This window comes from Zingiber officinale, chromosome 6B (genome assembly GCF_018446385.1).
Source record: "Zingiber officinale cultivar Zhangliang chromosome 6B, Zo_v1.1, whole genome shotgun sequence".
Classification (NCBI taxonomy): Eukaryota; Viridiplantae; Streptophyta; class Magnoliopsida; order Zingiberales; family Zingiberaceae; genus Zingiber; species Zingiber officinale.
The window spans coordinates 109,110,053-109,123,605 of NC_055996.1; the positions used below are offsets into that span (position 1 = coordinate 109,110,053).

General features: G+C 38.2%; 3 protein-coding genes across 3 annotated transcripts; 1 reads left to right on the forward strand and 2 right to left on the reverse strand.

Annotated features, from left to right (window-relative positions):
• The first annotated feature begins 515 nt into the window (after nt 1-515).
• On the forward strand, nt 516-3,387 carry LOC121988833 (BES1/BZR1 homolog protein 4-like). The gene is made up of 2 exons (XM_042542519.1): nt 516-935; nt 2,070-3,387. Exons 1-2 carry the CDS (start codon nt 720-722, stop codon nt 2,871-2,873), a joined length of 1,020 nt encoding a protein of 339 aa, XP_042398453.1. The 5' UTR covers nt 516-719; the 3' UTR covers nt 2,874-3,387.
• A 185-nt stretch (nt 3,388-3,572) lies between these two features.
• On the reverse strand, nt 3,573-5,682 carry LOC121988835 (B-box zinc finger protein 22-like). Its single transcript, XM_042542521.1, has 3 exons — nt 5,248-5,682; nt 4,296-4,709; nt 3,573-4,154 (listed from the first exon to the last, which is right to left on the reverse strand). Exons 1-3 carry the CDS (start codon nt 5,485-5,487, stop codon nt 3,924-3,926), a joined length of 885 nt encoding a protein of 294 aa, XP_042398455.1. The 5' UTR covers nt 5,488-5,682; the 3' UTR covers nt 3,573-3,923.
• A 581-nt stretch (nt 5,683-6,263) lies between these two features.
• On the reverse strand, nt 6,264-13,113 carry LOC121988834 (protein HIGH CHLOROPHYLL FLUORESCENCE PHENOTYPE 173, chloroplastic-like). Its single transcript, XM_042542520.1, has 16 exons — nt 12,815-13,113; nt 11,661-11,918; nt 11,397-11,558; nt 11,243-11,293; nt 10,874-11,008; nt 10,762-10,785; nt 10,533-10,644; nt 10,109-10,234; nt 9,938-9,987; nt 8,414-8,572; nt 8,243-8,338; nt 8,040-8,155; nt 7,625-7,748; nt 7,414-7,527; nt 7,246-7,326; nt 6,264-6,710 (listed from the first exon to the last, which is right to left on the reverse strand). Exons 1-16 carry the CDS (start codon nt 12,872-12,874, stop codon nt 6,564-6,566), a joined length of 1,815 nt encoding a protein of 604 aa, XP_042398454.1. The 5' UTR covers nt 12,875-13,113; the 3' UTR covers nt 6,264-6,563.
• Between the last annotated feature and the right edge of the window lie 440 nt (nt 13,114-13,553).

The following is a 13,553-nucleotide window of genomic DNA, read 5'->3' on the forward strand; positions in this document are numbered from 1 at the left end:
CCTCCAATTATGTGTTTTTCCTCTTAATTTTTTTTTTTAAATAGCCAATGCGAGCTTGTAATTCAGTTGCCTGGTGGGTGGGGAGCAAATCATCCCCGCCCGCATGTGACTCCGCCGCGCTGCTGCTCTCTCTCCCCCTGCCGGCCGCGACAGCCCCACTCTGCGGGAGTCCCCGCCGAACGAGTTAAGCGAGGGGCAGTTCAGCTCGCCCCGTGGTCCCTCCCTCCCCTCCATGACGAATTGAAATAGCAGTACGATACGAATCTCGACCGGTCCGACATTTGATTCGAACCGGTCCGGCATTTCGAAAATGCTTGCCGGCCCAATGCCAAAGCCTTATACGAAGATTTCACCTCGCTCATACTATACTTTAATTTTTAACATTGTTTAATATTTTAACCGAAAAGATTATCACAAGACCCATATTATTTAGTATTCTCTTCAAAACACCCTCCAATTATAAGTTGGGTGGGGGTAAAATGAAAGTTTCCCTAAAACCATATACCGGGACCGTTTCAACTGGCTTCACACTCGCTTACCTCACCTCTCTCTCTCTCAGATCCCTTCGCTTTACCCTTTCTCTCGGCGCCCATGCCGCCTCCTTCGCCGTGAGCCCTTCTGCCCTTGAGCTAGGGTTCGACTAGATCGGAGGATCAATAGCATTCTGAGCTGATCGGAGGCGGATCGGTTGAACTCCGGGCGCGCAGGGGAGAGAAGCGATGACTTCCGGGACGAGGATGCCAACGTGGAGGGAGAGGGAGAACAACCGGCGGCGGGAGCGGCGGAGGCGTGCGATCGCGGCCAAGATCTACACCGGCCTGCGTATGCACGGGAACTACAAGCTCCCCAAGCACTGCGACAACAACGAGGTCCTCAAGGCCCTGTGCGACGAGGCCGGGTGGGCCGTCGAGCCCGACGGCACCACCTATCGCAAGGTACCCACCATGTCTTGTCACTAAATTATTGTTCGGCTTCTTATGCCTTCTTTTTGGGGTTCGGACAAATTTTTCGCCGAAAAAACGATCGATATCGGTGCATATTAACATGGTGGAGACGCAGTGATTTAGTGCTTAGGATTGGATCAGATTGGCGTAGGTTATCTCGGATGGTCTATCGTGCGCATGCACGACAGCTCACGCCTCATGTGAATCCCGCGAATTCTGGGGGCTTACGTGACTTGACGTTTTTACTCGCGCTAAGATCACTTTAAGGTTCTTCCCGTTTCCAGTGCTAATAAAATATCAACAACATGCTTTTTCTTGTCTTCTCTTTTTCTGATAGTTTCAAAATTAAAAATTAAAATTGATCGTCAAGTTTAGGTCTTTGTCGCTGGAAAAACATCTCGATAATTTTCACAGTGCAAAATTTCTCATTGGACAAAGTATATAGTTCCATCATTTAAATTTTCAGAGGAACTGATTCGTGATGTTGATTTTCCAACCTTGATTTTAATTGTCTATGTTGTTTAATGTACTGAAATAGTTGGTCTCAGAAGCCGGAACAAAACTTTGGAGTAAGCAAAGGTTCAATTCTCCTCCCTTGTTTTTAAAGAGTGCTAAAAGAACTTTCCTCAATTTATGTGGCCCAAGATGATGAGAGTATTGGAAGGTAGCCTAAACCCAATCATAAAGTGATTCCTACTAGTCGAGTATAATAGTGAAACTAATACAGAGTGACTGCCATATTCTGATAGTGCCAACATGATTTAACTTTTAAAGAAGTGAATTTCACATTTTAATTATTACTCTGTGCTTTTGTTTGAAGGATCTTATTTGTATTTGTTTTGTATACTCAAAACCATCTCCAACTGAATGGTAATTTCTTATATCTAAGAGCATAAAGCTTGTTGATACTTGTCATTCTATCTATTTATACTCCTTATGAGGAGTATGTTATGTGTTGCCAGTTGGAGTTAAAGCACAACCTTTTCTTATGGATTGCTTGGAGGAGTCAATTTGTCTTTACTGTCCTGCATCAGCAGTGAAGCTCCTTATTCGAGCTTACATAGAGTCGTTTTGGGTCTTCCTATGTGAGTGTTCAACTGAAGGTTTTCCAATTTCCTTCTGCAGGGGTGTAAACCTCCAGTAGACCGCATGGATATGGCAGGCGGCTCGACTTCAGCAAGTCCATACTCTTCGAACCAGCCAAGTCCATGTGCGTCGTATAACCCCAGTCCTGCTTCTTCGTCGTTTGCAAGTCCTGCTTCTTCATCCTATGTTGCCAATACTAACAATTTGACCATTGGTGCCTCTGCTAACTCCCTCATCCCTTGGCTTAAGAATCTCTCTTCAAGTTCCTCTGGTGCTTCCTCATCCAGGTTCATACACCAACACCCTTTTTTCATCCATGGTGGTTCCATGAGTGCGCCTGTTACCCCTCCCTTGAGTTCCCCAACTGCTCACACACCTTGTATTAAAACTGGGTGGGATGATCCGAATGCACAACCGCCTTGGGTGAATACAAGCTACACTTTCCTCCCAAATTCCACACCGCCAAGTCCTGGACGACAGATCATTCCAGACCCAGCTTGGATTGCAGGACTACAGATTGAGTCAGGATCTCCTTCATCCCCCACATTCAGCCTTGTTTCCTCAAACCCGTTTGGTTTCTCAGGTGGAGGTTCTTCGAGAATGTTGACTCCAGGGCAGAGTGGTACAAGCTCACCTGTCATGCTTGGCATGCCGCACAATACTGATATTCACATGTCCCATAACATTTCGGATGAGTTTGCTTTCGGAAGCAATATCAATGGCAGTAACCTACAAGGTCAACTTGTGAAGCCCTGGAAGGGAGAGAGGATCCATGAGGAATCTGGATCAGATGATTTGGAGCTCACTCTTGGGAGCTCAAGGACAAGGGGGGGAGACTCCTAATTGATTCAAAGATAGCAGCATATTCTGAAAGCCCCTTTGTTTCGATGTTCCTGAGTTCTTTTTCCTTCAAAGAGAAATATAGAGAAAGCTTATGGACATCCAATTGTTTCATGCAATCAGCTTCCATCCTCTTCGAATTCTGTGAGAAAGTCTGTTAGGTTTGAGGCATTTAACTTCACTGTGCACTTCGTGCCAAAATGTGCATCAGAAGGAAGAATAATTGCCATCTACAGTGGGCTTCTTTGACCATTGCTTTATAGTTTGAAGGTTAAAGTTACATTACATCGTTTTAGTTCATTGTACTATTCTTGCTGTTGTACGCATTTATGTAAGCCTGCCTGAAAACCTCGGATGGGTTATTGATTTACCCTTTTTCTGTAGCACCGTAAAACTGGTAGATGCTGCGATATGTTATTTGTGATTCTGTTACATTTGCATTTTTCTCCCATTTGAGACCCATGTCATGTAAGAACAGAAATAGTGCCTAATTCGGTCACTTTGATATTATCACTAAGGTAACAGGTTAAATCCATCTTTGCTCATTTATTTTATTCTTTTGTTTGATTGCAAGAATAATGCCCCATTTGTTTAAGATTGGACATTCCATAAGTTGGGACTTCTTGAGATGTAACCAGATGACTATTTTTAAAATTTTCATGGCCAATCAACTAAACATAATTGTGAATGTGGCCTTCGATCCATTTCTTATCAATCTAACATGATTCTAAAACTCTAATAAACCAACACAATGGAAAACTTCTCATGCTCAAGTAAGGTAAAGGGTAAAAGTCTAAAAGAGCATGTTTTACATTGTTTCTTTATCTAACTCATGATTCAGGTCATCAAAGCCATACAAACCTCACTTTTTTGGGTAAGAAATACAGACCTCCCCTGAGTAGGATGCAAATGCTAAATGTTTATGCTAATGTTACTGTTGAAGAATACAAACGCCTTGGACTAAGAAACATACTGGTGCAGAGTCTAGTTGCCGTATTAATCATTTTGGCGACTCACTCACTCATTCTGAGCTTCATGAGATTATATGGAAGTTTAAGATCTTGGAGAATCCCATACATCCGGCCCCAAGATGCCATTTGGAGACGAAGAATTGTGCTGGTCTTTTTGCAACCGTATTTCTGATACTGTAGGCTGTGATGCAGAATCTGGCACAATCCATGAGAAGTCAGGAATACTGTCCAAACATTTTTCCAAACCCATCTCTGTTCCAGGAGAACAATAAAAGTTTGATCCATCTGTGCTTCCTAGTGGCAACTTGACGATCTGCAATATAAACACATAATTACACACTATGGAGTACTCAGTTGTTTCAGTCGAATGGATTGGCAACCATGGACAAAAACCAGTAATGCTATGGTGATATCTTATAGACAACAATAAGAAAGATAATTAGAAAGCTCGTACCTGCGAACAATCATGATCATTGACATGAAGATCGCTCTTAGAAGGAAACACAAACAAATCATCCAGAGGCCAGTCAGGTGTCTTCCTATAAGTACTGTAACCAACAGATGGCAGCTTCAGATCCCCGCTTAGAGGGGTAGATTGAGTTTGATTTGTTTCACTGGGCAAGGGCGTAGGCAGCATGTTTGTGGGCAGCAAGTTGGATGGAGATGATTCTTGCTCTCTTCCTGCAGAATTCAAATGTTGACTAGCAATTAGATTCAGCGGTTTGACAGAATGAAGTCCGACTTGCACGCCTGTCAGCAGGAACCTTTGATGAACTCTGACATGTGGATTCATTGTGTGTATATTAACATCACAGTTTCGACAGAAAACTGCACGATCCTCCAAACAGAAGAAGCCGCCAGGAGCTTCCTGGAAACACATACGAAGGCTCTTTAAATAAAGCTGTAAAATTGGAATCAACAAAGAAGGGAAACAGTAGTTTGCCTACATAGACAAGAATCATGAATCAGAATTTGAGATGCAATCAAGAGTGTAATCCAGAAGATAAAATCGGCAGCTATTAGATAGATCAGAGACAGGTGAAGAAATGTTACATTTAGGTGAGACAACAAACATGGAAATGAACAAGCAAACACGTCGAATTCTAGGGCCTATGTTATGATGATATAAGATCAGTATACACATTGGTAAAAGAGAATTCTCAACTCAGGCTATATCATAAAGAATTCTCAACCTAGGCCTACTTCTTTCACTCGACCTTCCTCAACTCACAATGATTCATCATACGGAAAACGCTACTATTCTATTGATGCAATGAAGCAGAATCATAGCATCGCGCAGCAAAATTTACCTTCGGAAGAGGGCAACCCGAAGAATTCATTATAAATCTTCTTAGAAGAACGATGCCCTAAACAGATTCAACCAAACACGAAATCAAACAAGGCACCTGGCATATGTCGCAGTTGGGCCTACGAGAGGAACCAGAAGCAGAGCCAGAGCTGCCGCCGGAGAAGAGCGGGTACCTCTGGTGGCCCACGGCGAGCGTACCAGCGGCGTGCATCTTCGCATCGCAAACCCAGCAGAGGGCGGCCTCATCCGCGAAGCAGATCACCGTGGCCGCTACCATCTCGCACGCCTCGCACTGGATCTTCATCCCTTCTTCGCCCCGCCGATCGAGATCGCCCATTCTATTCTCTATAACGCAATTGCTTTGCCATTTCCAAAGAACCAGGGAAATGTTTCGGAGGCGGAGGACAGGCTTTATATCGGCATTGGATCGCTCTCCTGGTCGGGACGAAGAAGGAGAAGTGAGGCGGTGGACGCCGACAGAGCATAGTCCTCGATACCCGAAAGGCGGTGTATGCGAAAACAAGATGCTGTTACGACCACATTATTAATAATTTACACCCTAGACTTTTTCAATCATACATCATTTTACACCTCAAGGATTGGTATCTAAATGAATGTTTAGATCAATTCTCGGATATAAAATATCTCGTTTTTATTTTCCTGATTTATTCCCTTTCAAAATGTATATATTACTATCATATATATTATTTTACCATTTATACTTCCTTAAACAACAATTCATTTCTTCAAAAAAAAAAAAAAAAAATTGGTCGAGTTACATTAACCGTTTAAAATGTGAGGTCGCGTTAAATCAAACTATGTTTCAGTAAGCCATATTTTTTTAAGGCATTCTCCTTCCTTCGACCACCGCCAACGTAGCAGATGAGATCCTTTGTCCCATTTTCTTCGTGTTCATGTCTCATTCACTGATCGAACGAATCACATTAAATCATGTCAGATTTCAAGGATGCATGATCTGATATGATCCGTTCGATCAATGAATAAGTGCTCATCCCCTGTCTCCATGTGGTTCATCGCCAGAGTAAGAATAAGTTTTCCTTAAGACTGGGTTAGTCAAACAGATAGCTAGAAGTGATCGCAAAAGGAATAAGATTACGTAAGAATTGAAATGCCAAAGTATTTCTATATTCTAAGACTTTATCATAAGCTTCTTCCTTACATACGGATGGAAGATACAGGAGAGAAAAGAAAGTGGCGCTTATAAAATGTCAGATGAGAGAATTGCCAATTTACAGAAGCCTCACTAGAAAAGAATGATGCCGTGAATTTTTATATCATTCAATCCCTGCAACTGATATCAGAACAGTATGGATGCGAGTGTTGAGTTGCATATATTAATTTGGAAATGGCAACTAGTTTAGGACAAACCATTCTCTACTGCAGTTATAATAATCAAACTGGCACTGGGGTCCCTTCTAAGGCTTCTTTCCCTGTAATACCATCTTTCAAGTTCTTGAAGTACTCGTCATAGTCCTTGTCCGGAGGGGGGTTTTCGGGATCGATTACATAAGGTTCGCTAAATGGCACAGTACTTTTAACCTGCATGGATACATGACGAGCAATAGTACTTGTCCAGAGAATATATGAAAAGATAACTAACATTTACAATGAATCCGCTAAAATGAATGCAGTAGATCTTTAAATTGATAGTTTCTTTAGTTCCTTAGTTAACTACGATTAACATGAATAAATCATGTGATGTTACTTTTATATGAGCATATTAGCTTGAGAACTGATCCATGAGCAATCAATCCATGTGCCTCTTGCATGGTAAACAGATGAGGGCTGTATTCAGAATCATGTTTTTCAGGATAAAATAATAGCCAGCAAGAGTTTTGCCGGTTAAAAGTTTCAATCACTTCATCAGTGGCACATGGATGGATGGATGGAAAAAAAAAGTGAGACAAGAACAAAGCTAGACATTTAGCCAATCTAAAAGGTCTGATGTAATTAGTTATCATTGTCAAAAAAGCGATTACTTGACATTTCTTTACTTGCAATCAAGAATCGAAAGCTAATGACATTTCTTTATGCATATAATCTATAAACACATGTCAACATAAAACCCCTTTACCTCAAAAGTCTTCCCACATGCATATTGGCTTCCAAGAGCTGCAATACATATTCGTGCAATCTCCTCTCTTGAGATCTTACCCTGAAAGCATAGGCAATAGCAAAGCTCCATGTTATACTGCTTGCTTTAGGCTATCAAAAATTATGATTATCTTGATGACTTGAATACCGTTATATTGTCTCCTTGATCAAAAATGAGATCAGCTCCCGCAGGCTCTTCAGTTAGTGCACATGGTCTGACAATTGTGTAAGGAATACCACTTTCACGTATCAAATCTTCACCCTTTGGAAAAAAATCATATTAAGAACTTGTTGAAACTTGAAAATGGTTCACCATAATAGATATATGGAAATATGTTCAGGTTATCTTCATCGGTCACCTTCAGTTTATATGTGAGGATAAAGTCCAACTCTTTGTTCAGGCGCACAGCAGGCGGCTGTTTGCTGAGATCCAGTCCAGGTCTGTCAGGTCGTGTGACCCCAGCAGAACTCACGTGTACGAACCTGCCTAATGAAGCCACATCAGAGGTCTGGTTCTTCCATAATTCACATGAAAAACTCATAAGCCAACTAATCTACCCTCTGTGCTCAACAAATGCAAATTATTTATGCAGAAAATACTATCTAATGATCATAAATACAACCTTGGCAGTAGTGCTAGCTTTGTAACACATTCTTTTAACTTCTAAAACATTCACATTTTTTTAGAATAGTAAGGTCTCCTTATTTTTAAAACAGTGTGATCTCCTTTATTTTTAAAATACTAGGGTCGCCTTTATGATGAAAACCTGATACCTTGGAGTGATAGGCTCGTTAATGTACGCTCGTATGCTTGAAAATGGAAGCTGAAATGATCCTTCCTCAAAAGTAGGATTGAGTTTACCATCATACTCAAACTTGCTGTACATGAGCTGTATAAGGTTGCAAGACAGATTTAGGGGGAAAAAAGAAGCATTTCTTGTAACAAAAAAGAAAGCCAGAGAGCATAAGAAACGAGCCTGCACTGCAATGATATTGCTTGAATCAAAGGGTGCAGCATCAACCACAGTCCGAGCACGAAATACAGGCCTAAATGAAGAAAATGGTAGCTTTATCTGAATCCAGCAGGGTACGGTTAGCCCAAGTAGCTGATCATTGAAAAATAAGTATTTGGGTGAAGGTGAACTTACTGTCTGCCACTGATCTCTTATAGTGTCAAAGCTTGCAGTATAACCAACTGTATCCCAATCAGAACTGGTACGTAAAATGAGCTTGTAACGGTGTCCATCGCCTTTAACTCTCATTTCAATACCATCATATGCTGAAAGGTCTTCGGGCATCGACAAATTCTGGAGCCAATTGGAAATTATTTGACAATAAAGGCAAAAAAATTTTAAAAAAAAACTTTTAAAAAATTAAAAAGGGGTGCCATGCTTTTATAAAAATATCATCCATTTACTATATCACTCTCTTACTCCTATATTAAAAATTTTAAATTGTCATTTTCAATTTATAATATTTTTAATACTAAATTAGTTAGAAATTTATAATCCTAAACATTTGATTGTTTTGTAAATCCAGATTTAATAAAAAATAAAGTTTGTATATTGAAATAATTAATTTTTGTGGTGTTGTTATAAATTTTATTTTATAAAAATTGATTATGTTTATATTATATCTTAATTTATATTATTTTTATGAATTGAAATTCTCTAGAAGTAAATTATGGATTTTGTTAAAAAAAATTATAAAATTCAGACAAAATGAATCTTTATAAAAACTTACAGTGAGAATTAGGACTTTGTAGGTATAGATTTCGTAAATTAGGGCTAGTAAAATTTTAAAAATCGAAGTTAACAAAATTTGATTTTAGAGACTTAAAATTCAGATGTATAAAACCCAAATTCTTAAACTTTTGTAACTTTATGTAAAAAAAAATATTTTATAAAGAAATTTAAAAAATCAAATCTTTTATTATTTGAATTCAAATTAGGATTTCATGAAAATCTATTATGAATTAGGGAAGAGTCAATAGGGATAGACGAAAAGAAAGGGCGCGCTTTAGATGAATTTTCCACAATGATCACCCTTTTCATTTTTCTCCCTAAAATTAAATGTTGGATTATCTAATCATAAAATTACAAAGTAACGTATTTTTGACTAATTGCTATGCAAGTTTCTAGAGATGCAGATAACTAAAAAGAATATATTATGAATGTTTTATAACAAATACGTAGCTATTAGAAAGTAGCAGCAAATGTAACGAGATGTGAGATTAAAATACAAGAGAACAACATATCATTGAGGCTAGAACCATGGGAATGATAGTTTAGGATAATAATTTATGCATTAGAGTAAAATTACAGTTTAGAGTATGCTCCGGAATCATGGATAGAAAATTTTGGAAATAGACTAACAAAGGCAATTGAATTTACACATCAAAATTCAGAGATCTCTAACATAATTAATTTATGCTCAGCTTGTCACAATAAGGTGAATTAAAAAAAACAAAAGAAAAATTCAGTAAATTCACGAGCCAATGCTTCCAATGCCAAATATATTTCTCAATATTCTCAAATAAAGATCATCATGCTAACATTTAAACAATAAATATATTATGTCTACCAGACAATGGTTCCAAAGCCAAACAAATTCGTCAATATTATCAAAGAAAGATCATCATGCTAGCATTTAACCAAGAAATATTCTCTTACCTTAGTCCTGATACTAGTGAACCCTCCGTTGTTTGCAGTTGAAACTACACCTGAAGAATAGAGTATTTAGATTCAGAAACAAAAATCAGGAAAATTAAGCAACCATGGCGTATGACATGGTCTCAACTCAGGCCACCTTAAGAAATGAGTAAAATGAGCGTAAGGATATACCTTTGAATAATCCAGTTGGTCCACCATCTTCATTACCGTTAGGATCAACTTGGAATTCGCTTGCGCTAACACCTCCCATGACAACATCATCTAATGCACCCCAAACAAGCTTCCCTGTGATATTTCCTAGACAAGAATAAATAAAACTTTCTAGTCAATTCCAGAAATTTTTATGAAAAAATCAATGGGTAAATTAATAATTATGGAGGACATAGATAACAAAAACAGATAAAAGAAAAGATAACAGATTTGATATGCTGACTAATCAGTACAAGCAAGGACATATTAACCCAAGGATCTTGAAGCGCAAGGTAAGTTAGTTGCAGAGAATCCAAGTATAATCTTTGTATGCCACCCAGTCAAGATTTGTAAAAGAAATTCATAAATTGGAATATAGGAAAATGTTGCAACTTAGATTGAATACCTTTGGACCCAAATAACAATTTTCCATCCTTCAGTCCAACACTATTCTTTACCGCATATATCAGATTTTGCATTCCAATAAATTCGACCTTTTCTGGGGAATCTCCTTTTATCTGACAAATGTAACTGAATTTCAAGGTTACACTAAAAGTTTCATGGATAGAAGGTGCAATAGTCTGAGGTTTGAAAATTCTAAAAGATCGCAGTTAACAAAGGATATATCCTAGCACCTCTGGTTCGAAAAATTTGATTCCCTGTATCAAATAATACTCAAATCACATCAACCAGAACAGACATTTGTCGAAGTTGAATCATACAAATTGTATACAAGCAGATACATACTTGGCTGTATTTTGCTCTATCAGGAGTATCTCCTTCCTTTGGACCAACTATTACAGAGACGGCATTGATGACTTTTCTCACTCCCTGGAAGTATTCAGGAGAAAGTGTTTCTGTCTTCGTGACATCCCCAACAATCTGAAACATAGCAAAATACGCAAGCTGCCAGTTAAGTACAACCCCAAAACCTCTAACAACTTGGATATGATCATACTTTCAGACAGACATCTAACTGCTTTGAAAGGTTAAAAGAAAAATTTTTTGCTAAGTAATTTTCAATGTATGTCATTCGACCAAGTGCCATTTTCCTTTTATTTCGGGATCTTGAAGAAAGTGAATGGAGAAAAAATATAAATGATATATTCATCTCACCAAGTCAACATCTGGTCCTAGCATTGATCTTGCTTTCTCTTTGTTCCTAACCTGACTTTCAAATAATTAGAAATACTAAAACTTCTACAGATGAGAACAAGGTAAATAATAATGAAATTAATTGAATTAACTGTATGGAGTGTATATAAGGTACCAGCGCACGAACAGGAAGGCCTTTATTCCTTAATATGTCAACTACTCTTCGTCCAACTCCACCAGTGGCCCCAGTTACCAACACTGTACCAGATGTTTCCATTTTTTTCAATGGTTTAGTTGATGCTGAACTTGATAGCTTCTCAATTAGAGACTCGATGAACTACACAAATGTAAACCAATCATTTATATGGATTTATACTAGTACAACAGACAAAAGAAACAAAAGTAATGCATCTCTTCATGCCGCAAAGAAAGGGCAAACCTTGGCAGGATTAGGAGGCCCGTTAAAAAAATACAAAGTTCTAAAAAATCTCCCAAAATCCCAAGCTTGCCGATTAGACGCAGCAAATATGACTCCCTTGTGCTTTCTTGTGTATTTGAGAGGCAAGGTTTGCTTGGGAAGCAACAGGTCCAATCTATTAGTATGTGGGAGAAATTGTTTAGTGCAGATGGGTAGCACTAGCACCTTTTGATGGAAGTCGAGATAGTTTCTTTTGAAAGTGTATGATGAAGAAATTCCCTGTAGCAAAAAAAAACAATAGAATCATTTTAGCCTTGTGACATTATCCACCCCACGGACTTCAGAAAAAATTGTCAATCTTGAGTGGGATCATGATTCGCTCTTTAATGTGTAAGTAAAATTTCTGCAACATAGATCAACAGAATAAGTCCAAGACAACAGAAATTATTTGTGCAGATTACGTTATAAGAAAGAACAAGGCAAAAGTCCAAAATGACTTTCATAATGAACTACAATATGTTCAGAATACCATTAATCTAAAACTATAGTGTCTTATGATTGAAGACAGAATATTATTTTAATTTGATAATAATCTTTAAGAATTTTAAAGTACAAATATTACAGTTACCACTTTTTTGAGAAAAATAATTAAAGTCACCTTTTAACAATTGGAGTCCAATTTCCTAATTGTCCCATTTTAGCTCGCGCGCACAATATGTTCAGAATACCATTAATCTAAAACTATAGTGTCTTATGATTGAAGACAGAATATTATTTTAATTTGATAATAATCTTTAAGAATTTTAAAGTACAATTATTACAGTTACCACTTTTTTGAGAAAAATAATTAAAGTCACCTTTTAACAATTGGAGTCCAATTTCCTAATTGTCCCATTTTAGCTAACTTCTCCCACTCAATCTCTGTGCGCGCACGCGATTTCCATTGGCATAATAGATGCAAAATAGTGACAATATTAACATGCTAGGAAAAACCAAAGCAAACCCCGGATTTAAAACAAGATTAGTTAAAGAAATATTAGTTTGTCCAGTAAATGTGTCCCATCTTACAAAAATGAAAAGAAAATGAGAGCATGCATATTAATCGCAACGAATACGAAAGATATCAAACTTACCCTAGGTCTTTAACACCATAACTCAGATTTCAAGGCATATACCTGAGGATTGAGAAGAGACGATGTTGAGGGCCGCACTGAGAGACAGTAGCAAGACTCCATTTCTCAGCAAAGCCAAGCGACCATAACCTTTGCCAGTGCAAATGCCGAGTAATAGATCAAAGCTTTGAGAAGGAACGTGAACCACACAACTGAGGATTGAAGAAGAGATTGAAGCACTCATCATCCAGAAATCAAGCGGTGACCGTTGAACCGACTGAATCAGACGGCATCCGTTAGTTCTCTCGCTTACGGTACCTTTAGGCTTTAGGAAGGTGATCAAACTATCGACACTTATTTCTTCAATCGCCTGCGCTTCGATCGCCAGTGGCCGGAGAAAACAGCCAGGGCTTCTTTGATCGAAATGCTCCGACGGTTTGGATTCGTTTTCGCTTCGAGGCTCGACCATGAACAATTAGCACGCTTCAAGGGGGACTCAACTTTACTACGCCTATGGCTTTGCTATTTTTTCAAAAGCACCCCTCCCTCGTTTTAACTTTTAGGATATTAAATGACTTAACGCATCACAATGAAGTGGTTTTATTTATCATAATTGTTTTATTTAGTGGTAAATAAATTATTTTTAAAATTCGAATGTTTTTTTAAGTATCAATTTAAAAATAGAAATAAATTTAATTTAATTTTTTTTCTTATTCCGATCAAATTCCATTAACTAAATGCCCTGAATCAGAGCGATCAGGCCTAATTGATTGGGCCGACCAATGGCCCGTTTATCTTCATT

Coding starts and splice junctions, on each gene's coding strand:
- LOC121988833 (XM_042542519.1), top strand. CDS start 720: ATGACTTCCGGGACGAGGATGCCAACGTGGAGGGAGAGGGAGAACAAC. Junction 936..2,069: donor ACGGCACCACCTATCGCAAG/GTACCCACCATG, acceptor TTCCTTCTGCAG/GGGTGTAAACCTCCAGTAGA.
- LOC121988835 (XM_042542521.1), bottom strand. CDS start 5,487: ATGGGCGATCTCGATCGGCGGGGCGAAGAAGGGATGAAGATCCAGTGC. Junction 4,710..5,247: donor CCAACTGCGACATATGCCAG/GTGCCTTGTTTG, acceptor ATGTGTTTCCAG/GAAGCTCCTGGCGGCTTCTT. Junction 4,155..4,295: donor ATGATCATGATTGTTCGCAG/GTACGAGCTTTC, acceptor TTTATATTGCAG/ATCGTCAAGTTGCCACTAGG.
- LOC121988834 (XM_042542520.1), bottom strand. CDS start 12,874: ATGGAGTCTTGCTACTGTCTCTCAGTGCGGCCCTCAACATCGTCTCTT. Junction 11,294..11,396: donor GCCTTCCTGTTCGTGCGCTG/GTACCTTATATA, acceptor TTTGAAAGTCAG/GTTAGGAACAAAGAGAAAGC. Junction 10,786..10,873: donor ATAGAGCAAAATACAGCCAA/GTATGTATCTGC, acceptor TATTTGATACAG/GGAATCAAATTTTTCGAACC.